The sequence below is a fragment of the Narcine bancroftii genome, chromosome 2 (assembly GCF_036971445.1).
Source record: "Narcine bancroftii isolate sNarBan1 chromosome 2, sNarBan1.hap1, whole genome shotgun sequence".
NCBI lineage: Eukaryota > Metazoa > Chordata > Chondrichthyes > Torpediniformes > Narcinidae > Narcine > Narcine bancroftii.
The window spans coordinates 255,005,517-255,023,810 of record NC_091470.1 but is presented as its reverse complement, the minus strand read 5'-3'; the positions used below and the strand labels follow the sequence as shown (position 1 = coordinate 255,023,810).

Sequence of the window (18,294 nt, the reverse complement as noted above, 5' to 3'; positions counted from 1 at the left end):
TACCTCAGTTTGCTTTTGTTCATTGGATCAGATCTCCTAATGCATATATGTATGCAAATTGATGTCTTTGGCTTGGCTTCGCGGACGAAGATTTATGGAGGGGTAATGTCCACGTCAGCTGCAGGGTCGTTTGTGGCTGAAAAGTCCGATGCGGGACAGGCAGACACGGTTGCAGGGGAAAATTGGTTGGTTGGGGTTGGGTGTTGGGTTTTTCCTCCTTTGCCTTTTGTCAGTGAGGTGGGCTCTGCGGTCTTCTTCAAAGGAGGTTGCTGCCCGCCGAACTGTGAGGCGCCAAGATGCACGGTTTGAGGCGATATCAGCCCACTGGCGGTGGTCAATGTGGCAGGCAAATTGATGTAACAAATGCAGAAAATGAAATTTCTTGTCAATTACAACCATCTACTCAATACATTGGACAGGAACAAAACTTTATGGTGAGCAAAGCACTGAGCTAATGTTAACATGAGAAATGGAATTATATAACAGATGATGAGAAAACTTGACATGCAGTTTTGGACTTCAATGCTCAATTCATCAAAGAGAGTAGAGTCTAGGGTAACAAAAAGAAGCAGATGGAGATGAGTTTTCTTTCTCAATTATTATGAAGGCAACCAAATTCTTTTAAACTTCCTAGATTTAACTATTACAGCTTTGATGGAATGTTTCTTTGTTCTGATAAGATTTCAGCCCTCATTTCACTCCTGTAAAGGCACATTCTGTAAGAAGTGTAATAGCCAATTTGCAGCTATTTACTTCAGGCAGAAGATACATGAGCTATTGGTTCCAAATGAGCAAATTTGGCAACCTGAATTTGCAGTCAAATCAATTCCCTGCAACAATCTGGTACTGACTGATTTAATACTTCAGTATACTGTTGGTGGCTGTCCAAATTGTGTGAATCAATTAGGGGGAAGTTACTTTGTTATTTGAGGCTTCAAATCAACCAAATAGTCAAATGTTTTCTAAAGTTTGGTACTTTTAAGTTCAGTCATTTTGGCTCGGGAGCCAAACAAGGAGGCTTTATTTATTTAGATTTTTCTGAATGTTTTGTATCCATGATTATGGGTTCCATGAATAAGAATGGGAAAACTCATTGATGAGAACTAATGCTCTATGATTACAAAAATCAGCAGAATTGACTTGCATAGAAATAATGATATCCATTCTAATATTAGGAGGCCATCTTTATACAGAAAGAACTGGACAATTTAGCAGCAACAAAATTGTATAACCTGGATTTTTGGTGAGTTTAATGGATATTAGTATGTTCTTGTTAAAATCTTAGATCAATAAGATCAGACTGAAAGGCTCCTCGTTGTCTCAGTGGTCTGAAGTTCTGATTTAAAGCAACCATGATTGCCCACTAAATCAATTTCAGAGAACTTCTCCTATGCCTATGTTGCTAGCAACATAACTTACATAATCCCACATCTTTTGTCGTATGATGTGATTTCATTTAGGATTGCAGTGGGCTAATGCCATGAGCCCTTTTCACACTAGCACCTTGTCCTAGTAATTGATGGCCAATCTACCAGTTAAGGGTCCAATGTGAAAGCTCTTTAATCGGCACAGAGACATCATCAGACACCGGGGATGGTACTATCTAGGTAAGTAGTATTATCCCCAGTGTTTGATGACACCTGAGTGCTGATTAGTCCAATGTGAACAGACGCTAGGTATCCTGATGACATTTTTGTGTGTGTGCAGGAATGTAAAGGAAGCAAAAGATTAAAAAGAAAATATAAACTTTGTTGACCTATGAACCTTTATAAATTTCTAAAGGACCATGGGAAAGTTGCAGTGGGGAGGAAGGAAGGAAGGAGAGAGAGAGAGAAGGAGATTGATGGAGGATCTGCCATCCCAGAATTCTGTGTGGCAGAGAATCCTTTCCATGAGTGCTTCATGCATACAGCACTTTCCCTGTCACACGGAACTCTGGGAGGGTAGGTCCACCATCGCTCTTTTCCACAATCTTTATAAATTGTGGGCTATTGCCGCTAGGACTTTCCCACAGTGTTGATAAATTGCGCAGCCATAATTTCCCACAGTCTTTCATAAATTTATAAAGGTTTATATAGGTCAGCACAAAAAGGGCTCATATAATGCTTAATTATGTTATAATTAGGCATAATTAATTTTGTTTAAATACAAGATCATAATACAGTACAACTCTAATTATCTGAAATAGGATTCTCCAAAAAATTTTAAAAATTTTGGATAAATGAGGATATTGGAAACAAATTAGAAATCCTCATTTACCCAAAACTTTTGGAGCCGAACTGACCTCACAGGTTGTTTTTAAAAATTAAAAAAATAAAAAAATTCACTCAACATGAAATTAGAATGATGATTGTCCTCGTTTTAGGTAACTCCCTTCCCTCTCTCCATTTCTTCTTTACCTTCCCTTATTGACCTATTTTTCCAACTCTCCCTCTCAAACTGCATGCCACTGTCTCCCAGCCGCAAGCAGTCGGAAGAATCCCTTGACCCAGTGTCATCAAGGAGAGCAGCCTCTGGGCAGTAGTAAGACCTCGAGCTCCTGGGTAGGAGCGTGGCCTTAGGCTAATTGGTGTTCCCTTCCCTCCCTTCCTCCCTCCTTGGCACACTGGATGTCGACTCCAAATCCTCCCTTCGGCCTACTTCCCTGGTGTGTGTGTGTGCACTACGCCTGGGGAGGATTCTGAGTCAGGACTCCAGCGTTGGGAGCTCTGGTGACTGGAGAGACAGGAACCTGCTGACTCGCCAATGAGTGTTCCATCAGCATGGGAGGCTTCACTGGGGATCAGTGGCAGTGGTGGATACACATCGGGGATTGGCAGTGGCGATTAGGTGATCAGTGGCCACTTTGGGTTCATCAGCGGCATCCTGCATTTTTTTGGTGAAAATTAAAACATTATTTTATGCTTAAAAATCCTTCCCTCATGTTGTTGTTTAAACATTAATACAAGTGATTTGCTGTTGTTACTGAGCTTTTTTTTTAATTACCAGTTTTCAAACAAAAACTTTTATCTGACATATGCCTGGCCCCAATCATTTTGGATAATCGGAGTTGTATTGTACATTGATCAGGATTTTGGGCAGGTCCACCATTACTCAATGTATCACTCAGGCATCACTGGTAGAGGATAGAATCCCCTATCCCTGGGGATGCCTTGTGATGAGTGTGAAAGGACACCGAGAAACCAGTTAACAGTGGACCAGTGTGAAAGGCAAAAAACAGCTTCCTTAAATGGTTCACCGAACGGCCAATCTACTGGTTAGCCAGTGTGAAAAGGGTGATTGAGATTAGTCTCCTGAAATAGAAAAGTGGTAATCGAAAGGGATTCCTGCTCTTATCATGCATCAACAAATCCCTATTGTCATTTATAGAGTCATAGGCTCCTTAACCCAACTCAGCCACGTTGTATTTCTGGGCTAGTCCATTTGCTTGCATCTGCTCCATATCCTTCTAAGTCCCTACAATCTATATATCTGTCAAATATCTTTTGAACATTGTAAGTGTACCTGCTTCTATTGCTTCTTCTGGCAACTCATTCCAGGACTACCCTCTGAGTGAAAAAGTTGCCCTCAGGTCCCTCTTAGATATTTCCCCTCTCACTTTAAACCTATGCCCTCTAGTTCTAGAATCATTTATCCTGGGGAAAAGACCATGAGCATTCACTTTACCCATGTCTCTCATGCCTTCTGCCTTTTACCCTCCAATTTAATATTTTATATTTTGGATGTTGTCTGAAACTAACCATTTGGAGAGCAATGCACAACTACATCTAACTTTGTAACTTTCAGCAAAAATTAAATTTGAAAAAAATTAGGAAGGCATACCTAAATTGTACTATTAAAAGATGTATAGTAAGCTATTTGCACTGAAAAGCCACCTGTTTCAATTTAATTTTCATTTAGGTACCTTCATGGGTGGTTAGTAGTTATTTTGCTACTGGCTGTCATATTTACACATGTGGCCCATTTTCTGGCAAATTTCACAGTTGATCAGGTCTGTGTGCAGCTGATAATTTTAACGCTTCCTCCTTTATGGCTTTGGAATGTTAAACACTTCAGACCTTTCAGGTGAGTGATTTTTTTTTTTAGTTTTAAAATAAGATGCAATGGAAGATGGTAAATTTGTTAATAACCTTCCATCCCCCCCAACCCCCCCCCCATAGCCTCTATCATTCTGCCTGTCCACCTTCATTATTAGTCTGTATCATGTTACCTCTTAGCCTCTCCCCAGTACTTCTCCTCACACCCCCTTTTATGCTTGCAATCTCCCCTTCCCAACCAAATCTCAAAAGTTGACTGTCCATTTTTCTCTCTGGATACTTCCTGACCTGCTGAGTCACTCTAGCTTCTCTCTGTTTGTTTGTTTATTGATTTCTTTTAAGACCTGTTAAGATTTGTATTTTTATTAGGTCTAAATGCATCCCCTGCAAAAAATTGCTCAAGCATCTTTAGATTTAATTACTTTAATCCCATGCACATTTTTGGCATGGATATTTTGTCTTTGTTGAATTGTATACTTTGTTGGGTTGCCCTGCCAGATGCAAAGATGTACCCATCACAACCCTCATTCTGATCTTGACCATTTTTTACAAAACAATTTTCATGATTTAGCAGGTTTCCCCAGCCTTTTTTTTGATTAACAGGCTATTGTGTTCAGAAATTGAATGTTGCAAATTTAATTTGAAAGAATAGATTTTTAATTGAAATGTATGCAATCAATTGATCAGTGCTAAAATGTTTATACTGATTCCAATGCGGTTAATTACTTTTAAGCCAAAGTCCACAGTATTTTATACATAATGGGGCAGCTCTTTAACTGAGGTTTTCAACAAATCTACTCTACTAGCTGATAAACCCATACAGATACATTCCTCGACACAAATGAAAAGGCAGACCAACTCAGCAGAATGCTAGCCCTGGGTACAGATTTCTCAGCTTTTTAAAGCTTGTGTGTACTATATCTCTTAATTTTGTTCCCATATTTTATGTTTTTAAATATATTTTACTTTTTAATGTGTTGAATACTTTTAAATATCAAATTCCTGCCTTGCTTCAAACTGTACTGGTTCCTGCTAATGTGTTGGGCCCTGTAATGTGCCAGATTCTCCTAAAGTTATGGGTTTTGCTAATGCACTGACCCCTGCTCATGTTCTACTGCATAGAAACAGGCCCTTCAGCCCAATTTGTGTATGCTAACAAAGCTCGTCCCATTTGCCTGTGTTTGGCCCATATCCCATTAAACCTTTCTTATCCATGTATCTGTCTAATTGTCTTTTCAATGTTATGGTTGCCTTGCTTCTATCAAATCATCTGAGAACTTATTCCATTTACCCACCACCCTCAGATCCCTTTTAAATAATTCTCCTCTCACCATTAAACTATGCCTTCTAATTTTAAATTTGCCTTCACTGGGAATAAACCTATAACTATTTACTTTTCCCTGCTCTTCATGATTGTATAAACCTCTGAGGTCTCCTGAAGCCTCATATACTCCAGGGAGAAAAGTCCTTGCCAATCCAACCTCCTCTTGTAATTCAACCCTACCATTCCTGACAACATTTTTGTGAATCTTTTCTTCACTCTTTCCAGCTATTCCTGTAACCGGATGACCAAAATTGTACACAATGCTCAGAGGTTGGTTTCACTCATGTACTATGCAGTTGTGATATGATGATCCTGCTCCTGTACTCATTAGCTGACCAATGAAGGGAAGTGTGCCAAATTCCTCCTTCTCTACCTGCTTTGCACTTTTATGGAACTATGTACCTCTACTTCCAAGTCTCTCTGTTCTACAACATTCCCTCATGGCCCTACCATTCACCATGCAAGTCCTGTTTTGGTATAATCTCCCAAAGAGCAACACCTCACACTTTTCAGAGTTAAATTGGGAAGTTTACACAATGGCATTTGTCTGCCATTGCTTGGTTCACTTTCCCAATTCATCGAGATCTTGTAATCTTAATCCTCAGTCTGTCCTATCTACTGAATTGGAGACTGCGTCTATTGGAATCTGAAGCTAAACATAATTACCTGGAGGAACCAAAGAGGTTGAGCAACATCAATGAATGGTTGACATTTAGCTGTCTACCAAACTTCCTCACTTTAACATCTAAGTTAAACTCAGCTTGCTCACCAATTATACTGAAGCTCTAAGTTCCACCCCTCTGCCAGACTAGTAACACTTGCAAATCTTTCCACCAGGGTCTTGGTAATGTGTTGACTCCCTCTACTGTGTTGGGTCCTGCTAATATGCTAGGCTATTTTAAAGTGCCAGTTACTGCTAATGTGCCGGGAGCAGAAACCCCAGTGAAATGTTACACTCCATACACCGGCGAAAAATGTGGCCCATGGCAGGTGGCTAAAACTGTCAGGGTAGCGTAAGATCTGCTCCAGTACATTTTACATCAACAATTAATAAATATTCATTTTAATTTTAAATCTTTAACAGAATAAATTGTTAAACTTGTGCAACCTGATCTGATCAGTAATTGTAGGTGTGTTTACTTTTTTTTTCTGTAGGTTTATTGGACCGTTTGTGATCATGGTTGGCAGAGTTAGCCCAATCATCTTTAAGTTCCTTTTCCTCTATGTGCAGATCTTTGTACCATTTGTATTTGCCTTCTACTTAATCTTTGGAGGTATGATGTATCTAACCAGTTTAAACATAATATATATATTTTTTTTTGTTTAAATTCTGCAGTATTTTATGACAGAAGAGCTTTGGTAATTTTAGATCAATTGACTGCTAATTCAATGTTTATTATTTAGTTTAGTTGTCATCCTATTTGTTAAAAAAAATACCTAGTCCAGTGAGAAGGATTCTTCTGTGAAGAGACCATCAGGTTATTTCTAGTATTACATGCACCTAGGTACAAAGCATAATATACAGATGGCAGAATTACCGTAAAAAGCAGGGAAGCAGGAGAACACTGTTGGGTGGGCTTCATTCAGGGGCCTGATGACTGGAGACAATAAACTTTTTTTATATACTCTTGTATCTCAGTTACACAGTCTTGAACCTTGTCCACAATGGGAAGAGGGAAAAGAAAGTGCATCTAGGGTGTGATGAATCCTTCAATATATTTCCATTTCCTAGGTAGTGGAAGATATAAATGGAGTCCATTGAAGAATAGGAAATTTCCATGATGTTTTGAGCTGCATTCTCCACCTTTTGCTGCTGCTTTTTATCCTCTAAGAACAGCTTTCCTACTGTGCTATGAGACATCTAGGGATATTGAGATTCTGGTCAGGAAAAGGAGTTGTCAGATTTAAGATGTCTGGATCAAGTGGATCTCTTAATGAGTACAGAAAGTGTAGGAATGTGCTTAAGAAGGAAATCAGGAAGGCAAAAAGAGGATGATATAGAGCTGTTGAGCAGGGTAAAGTGGATAAAGGAGAATCCCAAGAGAATCTACAGCTATATCAAGAGTAAAAAGATTTGTTTCATTAAAAATTAACGAGGCAGTCTTAGTGCAGAGACATAGGTGATGGATAGGATTTAGAGTAAATCCTTCTCATTAGTCTTTACTGTGAAGGATTTCATGGAAGCCAAGGAATAGGAGGGAACAAGTGGCAAGGGTAGAACCATATTATAACTACCAGGGAGGAAGTCTTAGCAGCTTTGGAGCATATTAAAATGGACAAATTCCCAGGGCTTGATGAAGTGCATCCTTGCATCTTGTAGGAAGCTAGGGAAGAAATTGCAGAGGCCCTTCTGAGATATTTTCATCATCAATGGCCTCGGATAAATTACTTGAAGACTGGTGGGTTGCTAATGTGGTCCTGTTATTTTTAAGTGAGCAGCAAGGACAAGCAAGGCAACTACAAGCCAGTAAACTTGACGACAGTGGTTGGAAAACTCCTGGAGAGGATTGAGGGATAGGATCTACTGACATTGGCATAGGCAGGGACAGATTGGAGGTGGTCAGCATGGATTTGTATATGGCAGATCCTGTCTCACAAAGTGATGTTTCTTGGAGAGGATTGATGAGGTTACGGCATTGGATATTGAATGTATGGACATTAGCAAGACCTTTGTCAAGAATCCCGGTGTGCTGGTGTGCCCTTATCCACCTCCTGCCTGAGGGCCTGTACACCAGCCCCTGTCTATGATTTTTTCATATCTTGATGAAGGGCTCAAGCTCAAATCATTAGTTTTGAATCTTTTTCTTTGCTATATAAAGTACACTGTTTGACCAGCTGAATTTCACCAGCATTGTGAAATTTTTACTCAATCACAGTGTCTGCAGACTTTTGTGTTTTACTCCCCCTTTGTCAAGTCTCATTGGATTCAATGCTAGCAGAGGGAGTAGTGGAAGTATGTTTTTCTAATTACAGTGGTAAGCTATGGGTGTCAGTACAGGATCCAATGCTGTTTGCCATTTATATTTATGATTTGGATGGCAGAGTTGTTAACTTGATGAGAACATTTGCATTTACACCAAAATTGGTGGTGTAGCAGACAATAAAGAAGGTTATCTAAGTTTACAACAGGATCTAGATCAGTTGGGTAGGTGGGCCAAGGAGTGGCAAAGAGTATTTAACTCAGACAAGCATGAGATGTTTCACTCTGGTAAGTCAAAACAGGGTGGGGCAACATGATGAATGGTAGGGTCTGGAGAGTACTGTAAAACACAGAGAACAAGGGGTACAAGTGTATAGTTCATTGAAAGTGGCAACTTGAAAGGCAGTAGAGAAGACATTTGGCATGATCTCCATTGTGTGGGTAATAGACTTGGAAACTCATGATCCAGCTGTTCAAGGCATTAGTGAGATGACATTAAGTACTGTGTGCAGCTCTGTTCACCCAGCTACAGGAAGGGCATCAATAAATTGGAAGGGGTGCATGGGAGATTCATAAGATGCTGCTGGGCCTGGGTGGGGAGGGGGGGAAGTTGAGTTATGAGGAGAGGTTGGATAGGTTGGGTCCTTATTTTCTGGAATGAAAGAAGCTGAAGGGTAATCTTATGGATGTTTACAAAATCATGAGGGGCATAGATGAAGTGAATGTTCAGACTTTTTCCCAGGGTAAGTGATTCTAGAACTAGAGGGCACAGGTTTAAGTGAGATATAAAAGAATTAAGAAGGACCTGAGAGGATTTATTTTTCACTTAGAGGGTTGTTGCATCTGGAAAGAGCTAGCAGAAAAAACTCTAGAAATGGGTACCATAACAATATCCAAAATACATTTGGACATATTTATGGATAAGAGGGGCTTGGAGGGATACAGACCAAATGTAGGCAAATATTGGACAACGTGGGCTAGATGGGTCAAAGCTTCTGATGTATGCTGTATGACTCTAGCTCAAATTAATGTTATCATAGAACAAACCAGTACAGTACAGACCCTTTGGCTCATGATGTTGCGCTGACAAGCAAGTCCACTTCATATGCTAATACTTCTTCAGAAAGTTATTCTGTGACTTCTAACTCCAACTGTGACAACACAGGCACTGAGCATCCAGTTTCACTGACAGCAGTACTGAAGAATGAGTTGGATTACCTGAAAGGATACCAGTCTGGTCCGAAACCCTTGCTTTATTGAAACAAGGGCAGTTTCCCCAATGTGTCTTGGGCTAGTGAAATGGAACCACAGAGTTATTAATACATATCCTTACAGTGCATCCAGTGGAATTTCACTTTATCTGCCATTTCTTCCTTATCTTTCCTCTTCTCTTCCTCTTAATGAAGCAAAGCAGAAGCTTTATATCTGCTCTTATAACAATAAGATGGTGCACCATGTAGTAACTGATGCTGAGTGACAACTCCTCTGCGGTGAGTTATACAGACTGCATCCTTTGTCCAGTTGTGGAATTATATCACAAGAACCCCAAAGACATTCTCTACCAATCTGCAAAGGATCAATAGTTGCAGTTGTGGTTACCATCGGTCCAAGGTACTGAAATCATGAGTCTTTGAGGGCAGAGGTGATAGACTTTGTCTTACAAGAGCATCCATCCTTCAAGTATGGCATCTCTAATAGAGTAGGCACAACATGCCATGTCAAATTAATGAGTCATGTGAGCTATTCAGGTGCATAGCATTAACAATGAGAGTTTTTTTTTCTAGAGTCTTGGGCATTCAAGGGATGATAGCCTTTGCTTGGAGTCGAATGTGCTGGCGGTCCATTATTCTTTGAACTGTGAAAACCTACAAATTGAGCAAATCAGCTTGTTTGGAATTACTGTCCAAAAGGATGTGAATTCCATAAGATACCATTTGAAACAATAAGCTAAAAATGGAGATAGATGAAAGAATGTAGTGTGTTAATGGTTGTGACAGACCTCTATTATTGCTCACTTAGAAAATAGCCTCTGAATGCATTGCTCCTTAGACAGCAAAAGGTAGAAGTGTGAATCCTTGATGAATTTCAGTAGTTATGCCTTTTCTTTTTGTTTCTCCTCCAGTGGCCTTTAGCTTTTCTCCTCTTGATTATATTGGAGTCCCAAAATAACCAGTACCAAAGCTCTTGTATTCCGATTCATTAAAAGCAATCTTCACTTCAAACCTCAGCTAAAGACATTCCTAGATTTCCAGCTATAGTCTTCAGACACCTTCAATGCAAGCCTGAAATGACTTTGAATAATTTTGGTAGTGCAGAAGTAAGACTTGTTCTTGCTGTTCAGATTTGCTTCCTGTATATAAGCCATGCTAAGTACTGCCTGCATGTATTTCAATGCATTTGACAATTTGAGGTATCAGTTTGGCTCTTCAGCAGATTTTGTATCAGTGTGCTCAATATTAATGCATGTGCATATTATGCTCCCAGAACCATATGATTGAAAGTTGTGATGATAATGCTTTTATATTGAACTATATTAATTCATGTGCCTTGCTGTTCATCTTGGGAGATCATGTCTCCCCATCCATCACAATCTCTGACGCACCAAATTGTCTCCTTTGGAGAAGGCAGCAGCTTTGAGCTGAGACTATAATCGATGTTGAGTTCATCATTCTACAGGTGAAAAATACTGAAGTGGTTTCCTATTGCCACCTTCAGTTGCAGTGTCCATACTGGGCAGGTAACACTGGCCATTGATCTGTCCAACATTTTTAGTTTTCCAATCATAAATTCCAATTTGTAGAACCTGCCTGTAAAAAAAAAAAAAAAAAAAAAAAAAAAAAAAAAAAAAAAAAAAAAAAAAACATGGCTTCACGTGTCCCTGATTGGGAGGCTAAAAGGTATTGCACCTTGCCCAAGGGTGCCCTGTAGGCTATCGGACAGAAGGAGCACCTGACTCCTCTTTTTGCTGAGCAATTGTGCAGCACCAGCACTGAAATTGTATTATATATAAAGAGGAATAAATTGGTGAGTACCTGACCATGAGGAAAGCGTGCACTTTGACTACGATGAAGACCAAAAATTGTCCTACCCTATGAAAATGTCGGAGATTGGTCCTTGAGAAGCTGGAATGTTCTGCTGGGTCTGCAGTGCCTCTACAGTTGCTTTCAATCTGCCTTCCACATTTACATTTGTGCACTCATGATGCCTTTGATCTTATGCATGATAGAATATTGCTGGATGGGAAATTTGCACAAAATTGATCCCCATCCCCACACCACCTTAATGTTTTTCAAACTTGGAACCTTCACCTGTTCTATTGCATTTTATGACCTTGTTTTGTTTTTAGTACCTGTCTACAGTTCATTCATTTTCAAAGCCATCATCCTTGTAATCCAAGAATGCAGCAACAATTATTCATTTGATCCCCTCTGACTAATTATAATTTAACCATCAATTGGATTCCAGTTCCATTTTGGATTTGAAATAGTGCTTTATTAAATGCTTTCATGGGACTATTTCCTAGATGCAATTACTCTTGTTCCCAATATTTTTCTTTCTTTGTAGGTTACAAAGAGCGACCAGAATTCAGTAACTTGTCAAACTGTCTATTCACTATGTTTCGTATTAGTGTTATTGATAATTACAATTTCCAAGCAATGTATGAACAAGATGCATTTATGACATATATACTAGTGGGATCATTCATTGGATTAGAAGCAATTCTAGCTATAAACCTACTTCTAGCAATGCTAAGTCATGCATTAAACAAGTAAGTTGCATTAACCTTTCAAGTTTTATTGGGTAGAGTGAATAATGGTTTGAAAAATAACTATTAGTATTATTTTTTTTAAAGAAAAAATGAACGGAATATAATCAAATGACCCCTTAGGTGCTAGAAAAGAGGCTCCAAGAACCCTTACTCTTCTGATGAGGTGCAGGATGCATATAAAAGTCCTTCAGTTATTTTATCAATCTAGTACATGATCATTAGTCCAAATTTTGTGAGTAGTTAACACACATTTAATATAGCTTGTGCTAATTAAAAACTCTTCATGTGCTAACACTTTGTACCCCAGCTGTAGCCTTCTGGAGCACTTGACAGCTTGTTAGAAGGCTTTGGGCTGCTGAAGACTGGCTGATAAAAAGCTGGTATCAGAGCTGGGTATCGAGAGGGTGCTGGGGGCAAGATGAACTCTGGATCTTGGGTTGCTAATAAATTGAACAGGAGTACATGAGGTTGCGGGAGTAGTAGAGGTGAATTCATGGACAAAGTGTTTCTGAAGGGATCATGGTATTGGAATACAGAAACCAAAAACACAGCTGATCAACTAAAGGAAATACTAATGTCAACAAATAAGGTGCTGATCCACTATGACTGCTTCACCAGTGAAACTAGAAGTAGTATTATCCCAAATCACAGAAAAAGGTGAGGAACCAGTAGCATATGCTTTGTGAACATTAACCACAAGCGAACACAAATATGCCCAACTGGAAAAAGGATTGGCAATAATTTTTGGTGTAAAAAAAAAAAAAAAAAAAAAAAATTCCACCAATATATTTACGGAAGAAAATTCACCCTGATCACAGACCACTTAGTGGCCTCTTAGTTTAATCCTGGGGCCACTCAAAGGTATATCAGTATTAGCTGCGGCCAGAATTCAAAGATGGGCCATGGTACTAGCAGTGTATAACTATGATATAAAACATAAACCAGGAACACTCAACAGCTATGCAGATGCCTTATCACACCTGCCGCTACCCGAGACAGAACAATGAGAAGAAATTATTAAATGGACGGCAGAGGCAGCATCAATCAACCAAGAACAACTTCAACGACTGCCCATTGCAGCCCAGATGATCGCAAAGGAAACCTAAAAAGAGGCAACGTTAAGCAAGATCCTATACTTCATCCTTAATGGGTGGCCAGAATCTGAAGTCATCCTAGAAGATCAAAGACCTTATCATACACAATGCCATGAACTATCAGTTGAAGAAGGATGTTTATTCTGGGGTACCTGTACAATTATTTCCAGCCAAATGGAAAACTACCATATTATCAGAACTGCACCATAACCATCCATGAATGGTACGAATGAAGGCACTGGCCCGGATGCATATCTGGTGGCCCTCCATAGATAGGTATTAAAACGACAATAAGAGAATGCAAAGTATGTTAGTCAATGCAGCCAAAAATGCTACAAGCTGAAGCCAATCCATGGAAATGGCCATCCAAACCATGGCATCAGATTTATGTAAACTTCATTGAACCATTTATGGATGAGACTTTCTTAAAAGCTGTGGACGTACACTCCGATTGCAAAAACCTCACCTAGAACAGTGGAAGTGGGCGAGAGAATTCTGGTGCAAGATTATTGAAAATATAAAGACCCATGGGTGGTAGGAGTAATCTTACAAAAATTGAGCCCCTGCTCATACTCTTCTGGGGACAGATTGTGGAAGTGACATATTAAGGTCCATGAACTGCCTCATGAACTGGAGGAGGTGGAACTAGACCTGCCGTGGCCTGCCCTGACCATCACACCCCTCAGGCCAAGTGAGGGGGGCCAGAGATGATCGAGGAGTCCTGTAAATGAGACATGCAGCGAAGACAGGTAGTCGCCGCCGAAGGTCAGAGAAGATGGGCACCGCCGACTTGACCACCGACTGGCACAGCAAACCATGCCAAGGCAGTACAGAAGAGAAAGAAGACCACCTGAACGCTTTAATGACTATGTGCCCAGATTATTATTAAATACTTTCCCTTCTATAATTATAATTACTCTTGAGATGTTATTCTCACTTGTAGTCCTGGCCCCGATGTAATCTTATTAGTTTGAAGGGGCTCAGGCAGCATTTACCAGGGTGGGGGGAAAGAGTGTTGGGACTAATCCTGTCCTCTGCTGGACATCAGGATGCCCTTCCATATATAACCCTGTGTGTCAGTAGCCATGTTCGTCAATAGAAGTAAAGGATGAAAAAGCATGACATATCTGTGTCTTAATTATGTGAGTGCATACATAGCAGTTCATTTTCATGCTGATTAAGAACATGGCTGCATGTTCTGAAATAGGAAAATCTCAACCATGAAATCCAGCATTCAGTTGCATCTCGTGTAACTGCACTCAAAGACAATAATCATCCCTCTGTCTTTTTTTGCCAGCACCAATGAATTTCTATGCTAGTTTCTCAATTGATTTCATTTTTATCAGCAATATTGCTGTCCAAAACTGATAGGATCATTTTCAATAATGTCTTCAGTTACTTTAAATTCTGTGTTTTTTCATCCAGCCCACCCACTAATTCAGATATCCCGGGATACACTGAGGAATTTTTTGCTATTGCACCTTTTGGAGCATGACCAATCCAACTGGGTTTACATATTTGTGGAATAAATTATTTGAGATATGCTGATGAACAAGTTGAATCGTAATTTCAATCAATTCTGATATGACATCCCTTCCTGGTATTCTGAATGTTCTTCATTGACCCACAGTTCTGAACTACTAAATGAGCATGAAAGTCCTCTCTTTCAATAATACATGCTTTAAAGGAATTATCAACTGCCAATTTAGCTGCTTGTTAGATATTTCTGCTTTTAGTTATTTTTATAATTTTACATGATTTAAAAATGTTCTGAAAATTAGTGATGCAGATACAAAAATACTTATTTCACACTTTAGTGCTTTAATCTTGGAATGAGCATGTCTTGGATTGGGCTGATAACAGGACAAGCTGCAAGAAGAGAAAAAGTGGTGCTTCATCAAGGAGCTGTGACTGAAGTGCTGCAGTCACAATATCCATCTCAGAGCAGGCAACTTCCTGCATTGCTAGTGTTCGTGAAGATGGTCTTTTTGGGGAGGGGGTGGTCCATTATATTTCAAATACGTGAAGCATGCAACTGAATTCTTACCCAACAATCTGCATCTTAAATGTGTATATTTAAATGTGTTAATTTAACAAATGCTTCACTTTGAAAGCTTCTTCACTGATCCTGTTTTTCTTTATTATATTTCATTGACGAAATATGAAAAATAGTTCTTGAAAATGGTGTCATTATTGGTGAAGACTTAGAAACAAGCTAGGTGTTTCTAAAATGCATTGTTAATTTTGTATGGTGTAATGTTCTCGATTATATTTGAGTAAATTATAATCTGCAGGTTTAATATCTTGTCGAAATGGACTGTTGTAAATTCACATTTATCTACAGTATAAAGAAATCAAAAATATCAGCTATGAAATTATACTTAAACTGTGTATATCACAAAAAATGCTTCACTCAAAATTGTCTAATCTGGAATTGGTTACTGTATTTTACAGTAAATGTAAGAAATGAGCAGAACTTGATCTTTTTTCATCAAATTAATGCATTGCTTGACATAACTTTGATATTTTTTAAATCTTTCCAGTGATTACTTTAATTTATCAGAGGAGATATATATGGAAAGAGCAAGAATCCTGCAGGACATAGAGCAGCTGCCGTATTTTTCAATAAAGGCTAATGAATTCCACAATTATATCCATGTTATAACTGGCCCTGTTGTTGAAGCTTTCTACAAGGAGGAAAGCACAATTGATGAAGAACATTACTTAAAAATGACAGTATTTGAAATAAAAGTAAGTTATAGAATTAATGTACACCATGAAATAGCACAATATTCGTTTTATTTTTTCCTATGTTTACTGGATCATTAGAGCGGTATTTTCTCAATTGAAGATAGTAAATTAATGTTTATCATCTGTATTTAGTGTGGAGAAGGTTACAGATGCTAAGGAATTAAGGGAACTTAATAGCGCAGCCTTGTGACATATCCACATTATAAAAGATGAGAAGCTGGTCGTCTTAAAGTTGAATAAATACTCAGGGCGTCACTAAGTGTATTTGAGGAAAAGAAATTGCTGGCCCACTTGAAAAGATGTAGATGATTTTTGGTGACACAGGCTCCTGGGCTGGAAGGGCCTGTTGCTGCCATGTATCTCTAAATTATTTATTTTTTTAAATTGTATCATTATTCTCCATGGGTGAGGTACCAGAAGATTGCAGGGTGGCTAATGTTGAAACTTCATTTTAGAAGGACTGCAAGAACAAGCCAGGGATCTACATGCTGATGAGTCTATCATCACTGGTGTGGAGCTATTGAAGGGGTCTTTGAAGGACAGAATGTGCCAGCATTTGGAATGGCAAGTTCTAATTTAGAATATTCAGCATTGCTCCAAAAGGACTGGTGAGAGCAAGGTGTTGGATGTTGTCTTCATGGACTTCAGCAAGGCTGTTGACAAAATCCCACACAGGAGGCCTAGAATGGAATTTTAGATCACATGGGATCCAGGGTAAGCTGGACAATTGGATACAAAATTAGATGGGTGGTATGAGTCACAAGGTTGTCATGGAAAGTTGTTATTCAGGATGGAGGTCTGTGACCAGTGCTGTGTGGTCCCCTTTTGTCATCCATATTAATGACTCGGAAAATAATGTAGTTAGCATGGTAAATCAAAAGGGATTAGCAATTGGAAACATCTTGGTTTGTATGGTTGAGTTAGGATGAAGGATCTGTGCTGTAAGGCTCTGTATGCATTTATATACAGGATGTACTGAACATTCTAAATCATTCCACTGAATTGGCTCATAACACTCTTTTTGCTTTATCATGTCAATTCAAGTTTATTACCATCTGATTGCAAGTACAACCCAACAAAATAGTGTTCTCCAGTCCTTGATGTAAAACGTGCAGTCACACAACCAGACCTAATGCACATGCAGACAAATAATAAATAAATAAATATTGTTTCATGTGAGCAATTCCTCTGGACGTTCAGCATCAAACTCCCTAAGGGAAGAAACTGTTTCTCAGCCTGGTGCTGCTAGCTCCAATTCTCTTTCCCCATGGAAGCAGCTGAAAGATGTGTGTGAGGTGGAAGGGGTCCTGAACAATTTTGTGCACCCTCTTCAGATAACGTTCCCGGTAGATCACATCGATGGGGGGAGGGAATCTCCAGTGATCCTCTCTGATACCCTTATGGTCCTGTGGATTGACCTCCAATACATTTTTCGGTAGCAACCGCATCACACTGTGATGCAGCCAGCCAGGATGCTCTCAATTAGAGCTCCTGTAGAAGGTTGATATGATGCTGGATGGTAGTTTTGCTCACCTAAGTCTTCTCAGGATCTACAGACTATCCTTAGCATCATATCAACAAACATTATTTTCTCCCTCAAGTGTTTATCCAGCTTCCTCTAACACTGTACTAGGTCCCATTTATAAACATTGAAGAGCAAGAGAGTTTTATCTCAATTTATCCACAAATTAAAGCAATTCAACAGATTTAATGTTCAAGATAGAAATAATTTTTAATCAGAAAACAATAATAGCAGTATCAACTTATGGCCCGCCATTATTTTCATCATGTTATTTGAAAAAAAAATCCTGAAATTAGACACTATAGCATCATATATCACTTTAAAATGTATTGGTGACTGATAAATCCTAAATTCATTTTAATGGAAAATCTAGATTTTTTTTTCTCTGACAAATTTATTGTTTTGATGTAATTGTTGTTTGACAGTCCAAAAGTTGTACTGAGCATCCATGCTGTTCTTACTTTTGTTTTTGAAAACCATCACAAGATAAGCTTTCAGTGAATGAAAGCACAATTCGTGCCTAGGGTGGTTTCGCAACTTGTATTTTGATGAATTTTTAGTCTCACTTGCATTGTACAGGACACTTTAAGATTTTGTGCACTTCATTGAGTAAAGTCAATTTTTTGATTACTTTGAACACTCTTACCCAGCATTTCAACAGACCACTTTTTATTCTCCAGTTACTCTCATCATTTATTGAAATCTTCTTTTCTTTGGCTTGGCTTCGCGGATGAAGATTTATGGAGGGGGTAAAAGTCCACGTCAGCTGCAGGCTCGTTTGTGGCTGACAAGTCCGATGCGGGACAGGCAGACACGGTTGCAGCGGCTGCAGGGGAAAATTGGTTGGTTGGGGTTGGGTGTTGGGTTTTTCCTCCTT

General features: G+C 39.1%; 1 protein-coding gene across 5 annotated transcripts in view; it reads left to right on the top strand.

The window, feature by feature from the left end:
* LOC138755248 (transient receptor potential cation channel subfamily A member 1-like) overlaps positions 1–18,294 on the top strand; it is a 157,482-nt gene that overhangs the window by 85,551 nt on the left and 53,637 nt on the right. For all 5 annotated transcript variants that reach the window (XM_069920883.1, XM_069920882.1, XM_069920879.1 and 2 more), the window contains 5 exons: positions 1,176–1,243; positions 3,901–4,065; positions 6,517–6,635; positions 11,846–12,050; positions 15,688–15,895. In XM_069920883.1, the coding sequence (XP_069776984.1) occupies positions 1,176–1,243; positions 3,901–4,065; positions 6,517–6,635; positions 11,846–12,050; positions 15,688–15,895 (765 nt within the window). The remainder of the gene's footprint in view (positions 1–1,175; positions 1,244–3,900; positions 4,066–6,516; positions 6,636–11,845; positions 12,051–15,687; positions 15,896–18,294) is intronic.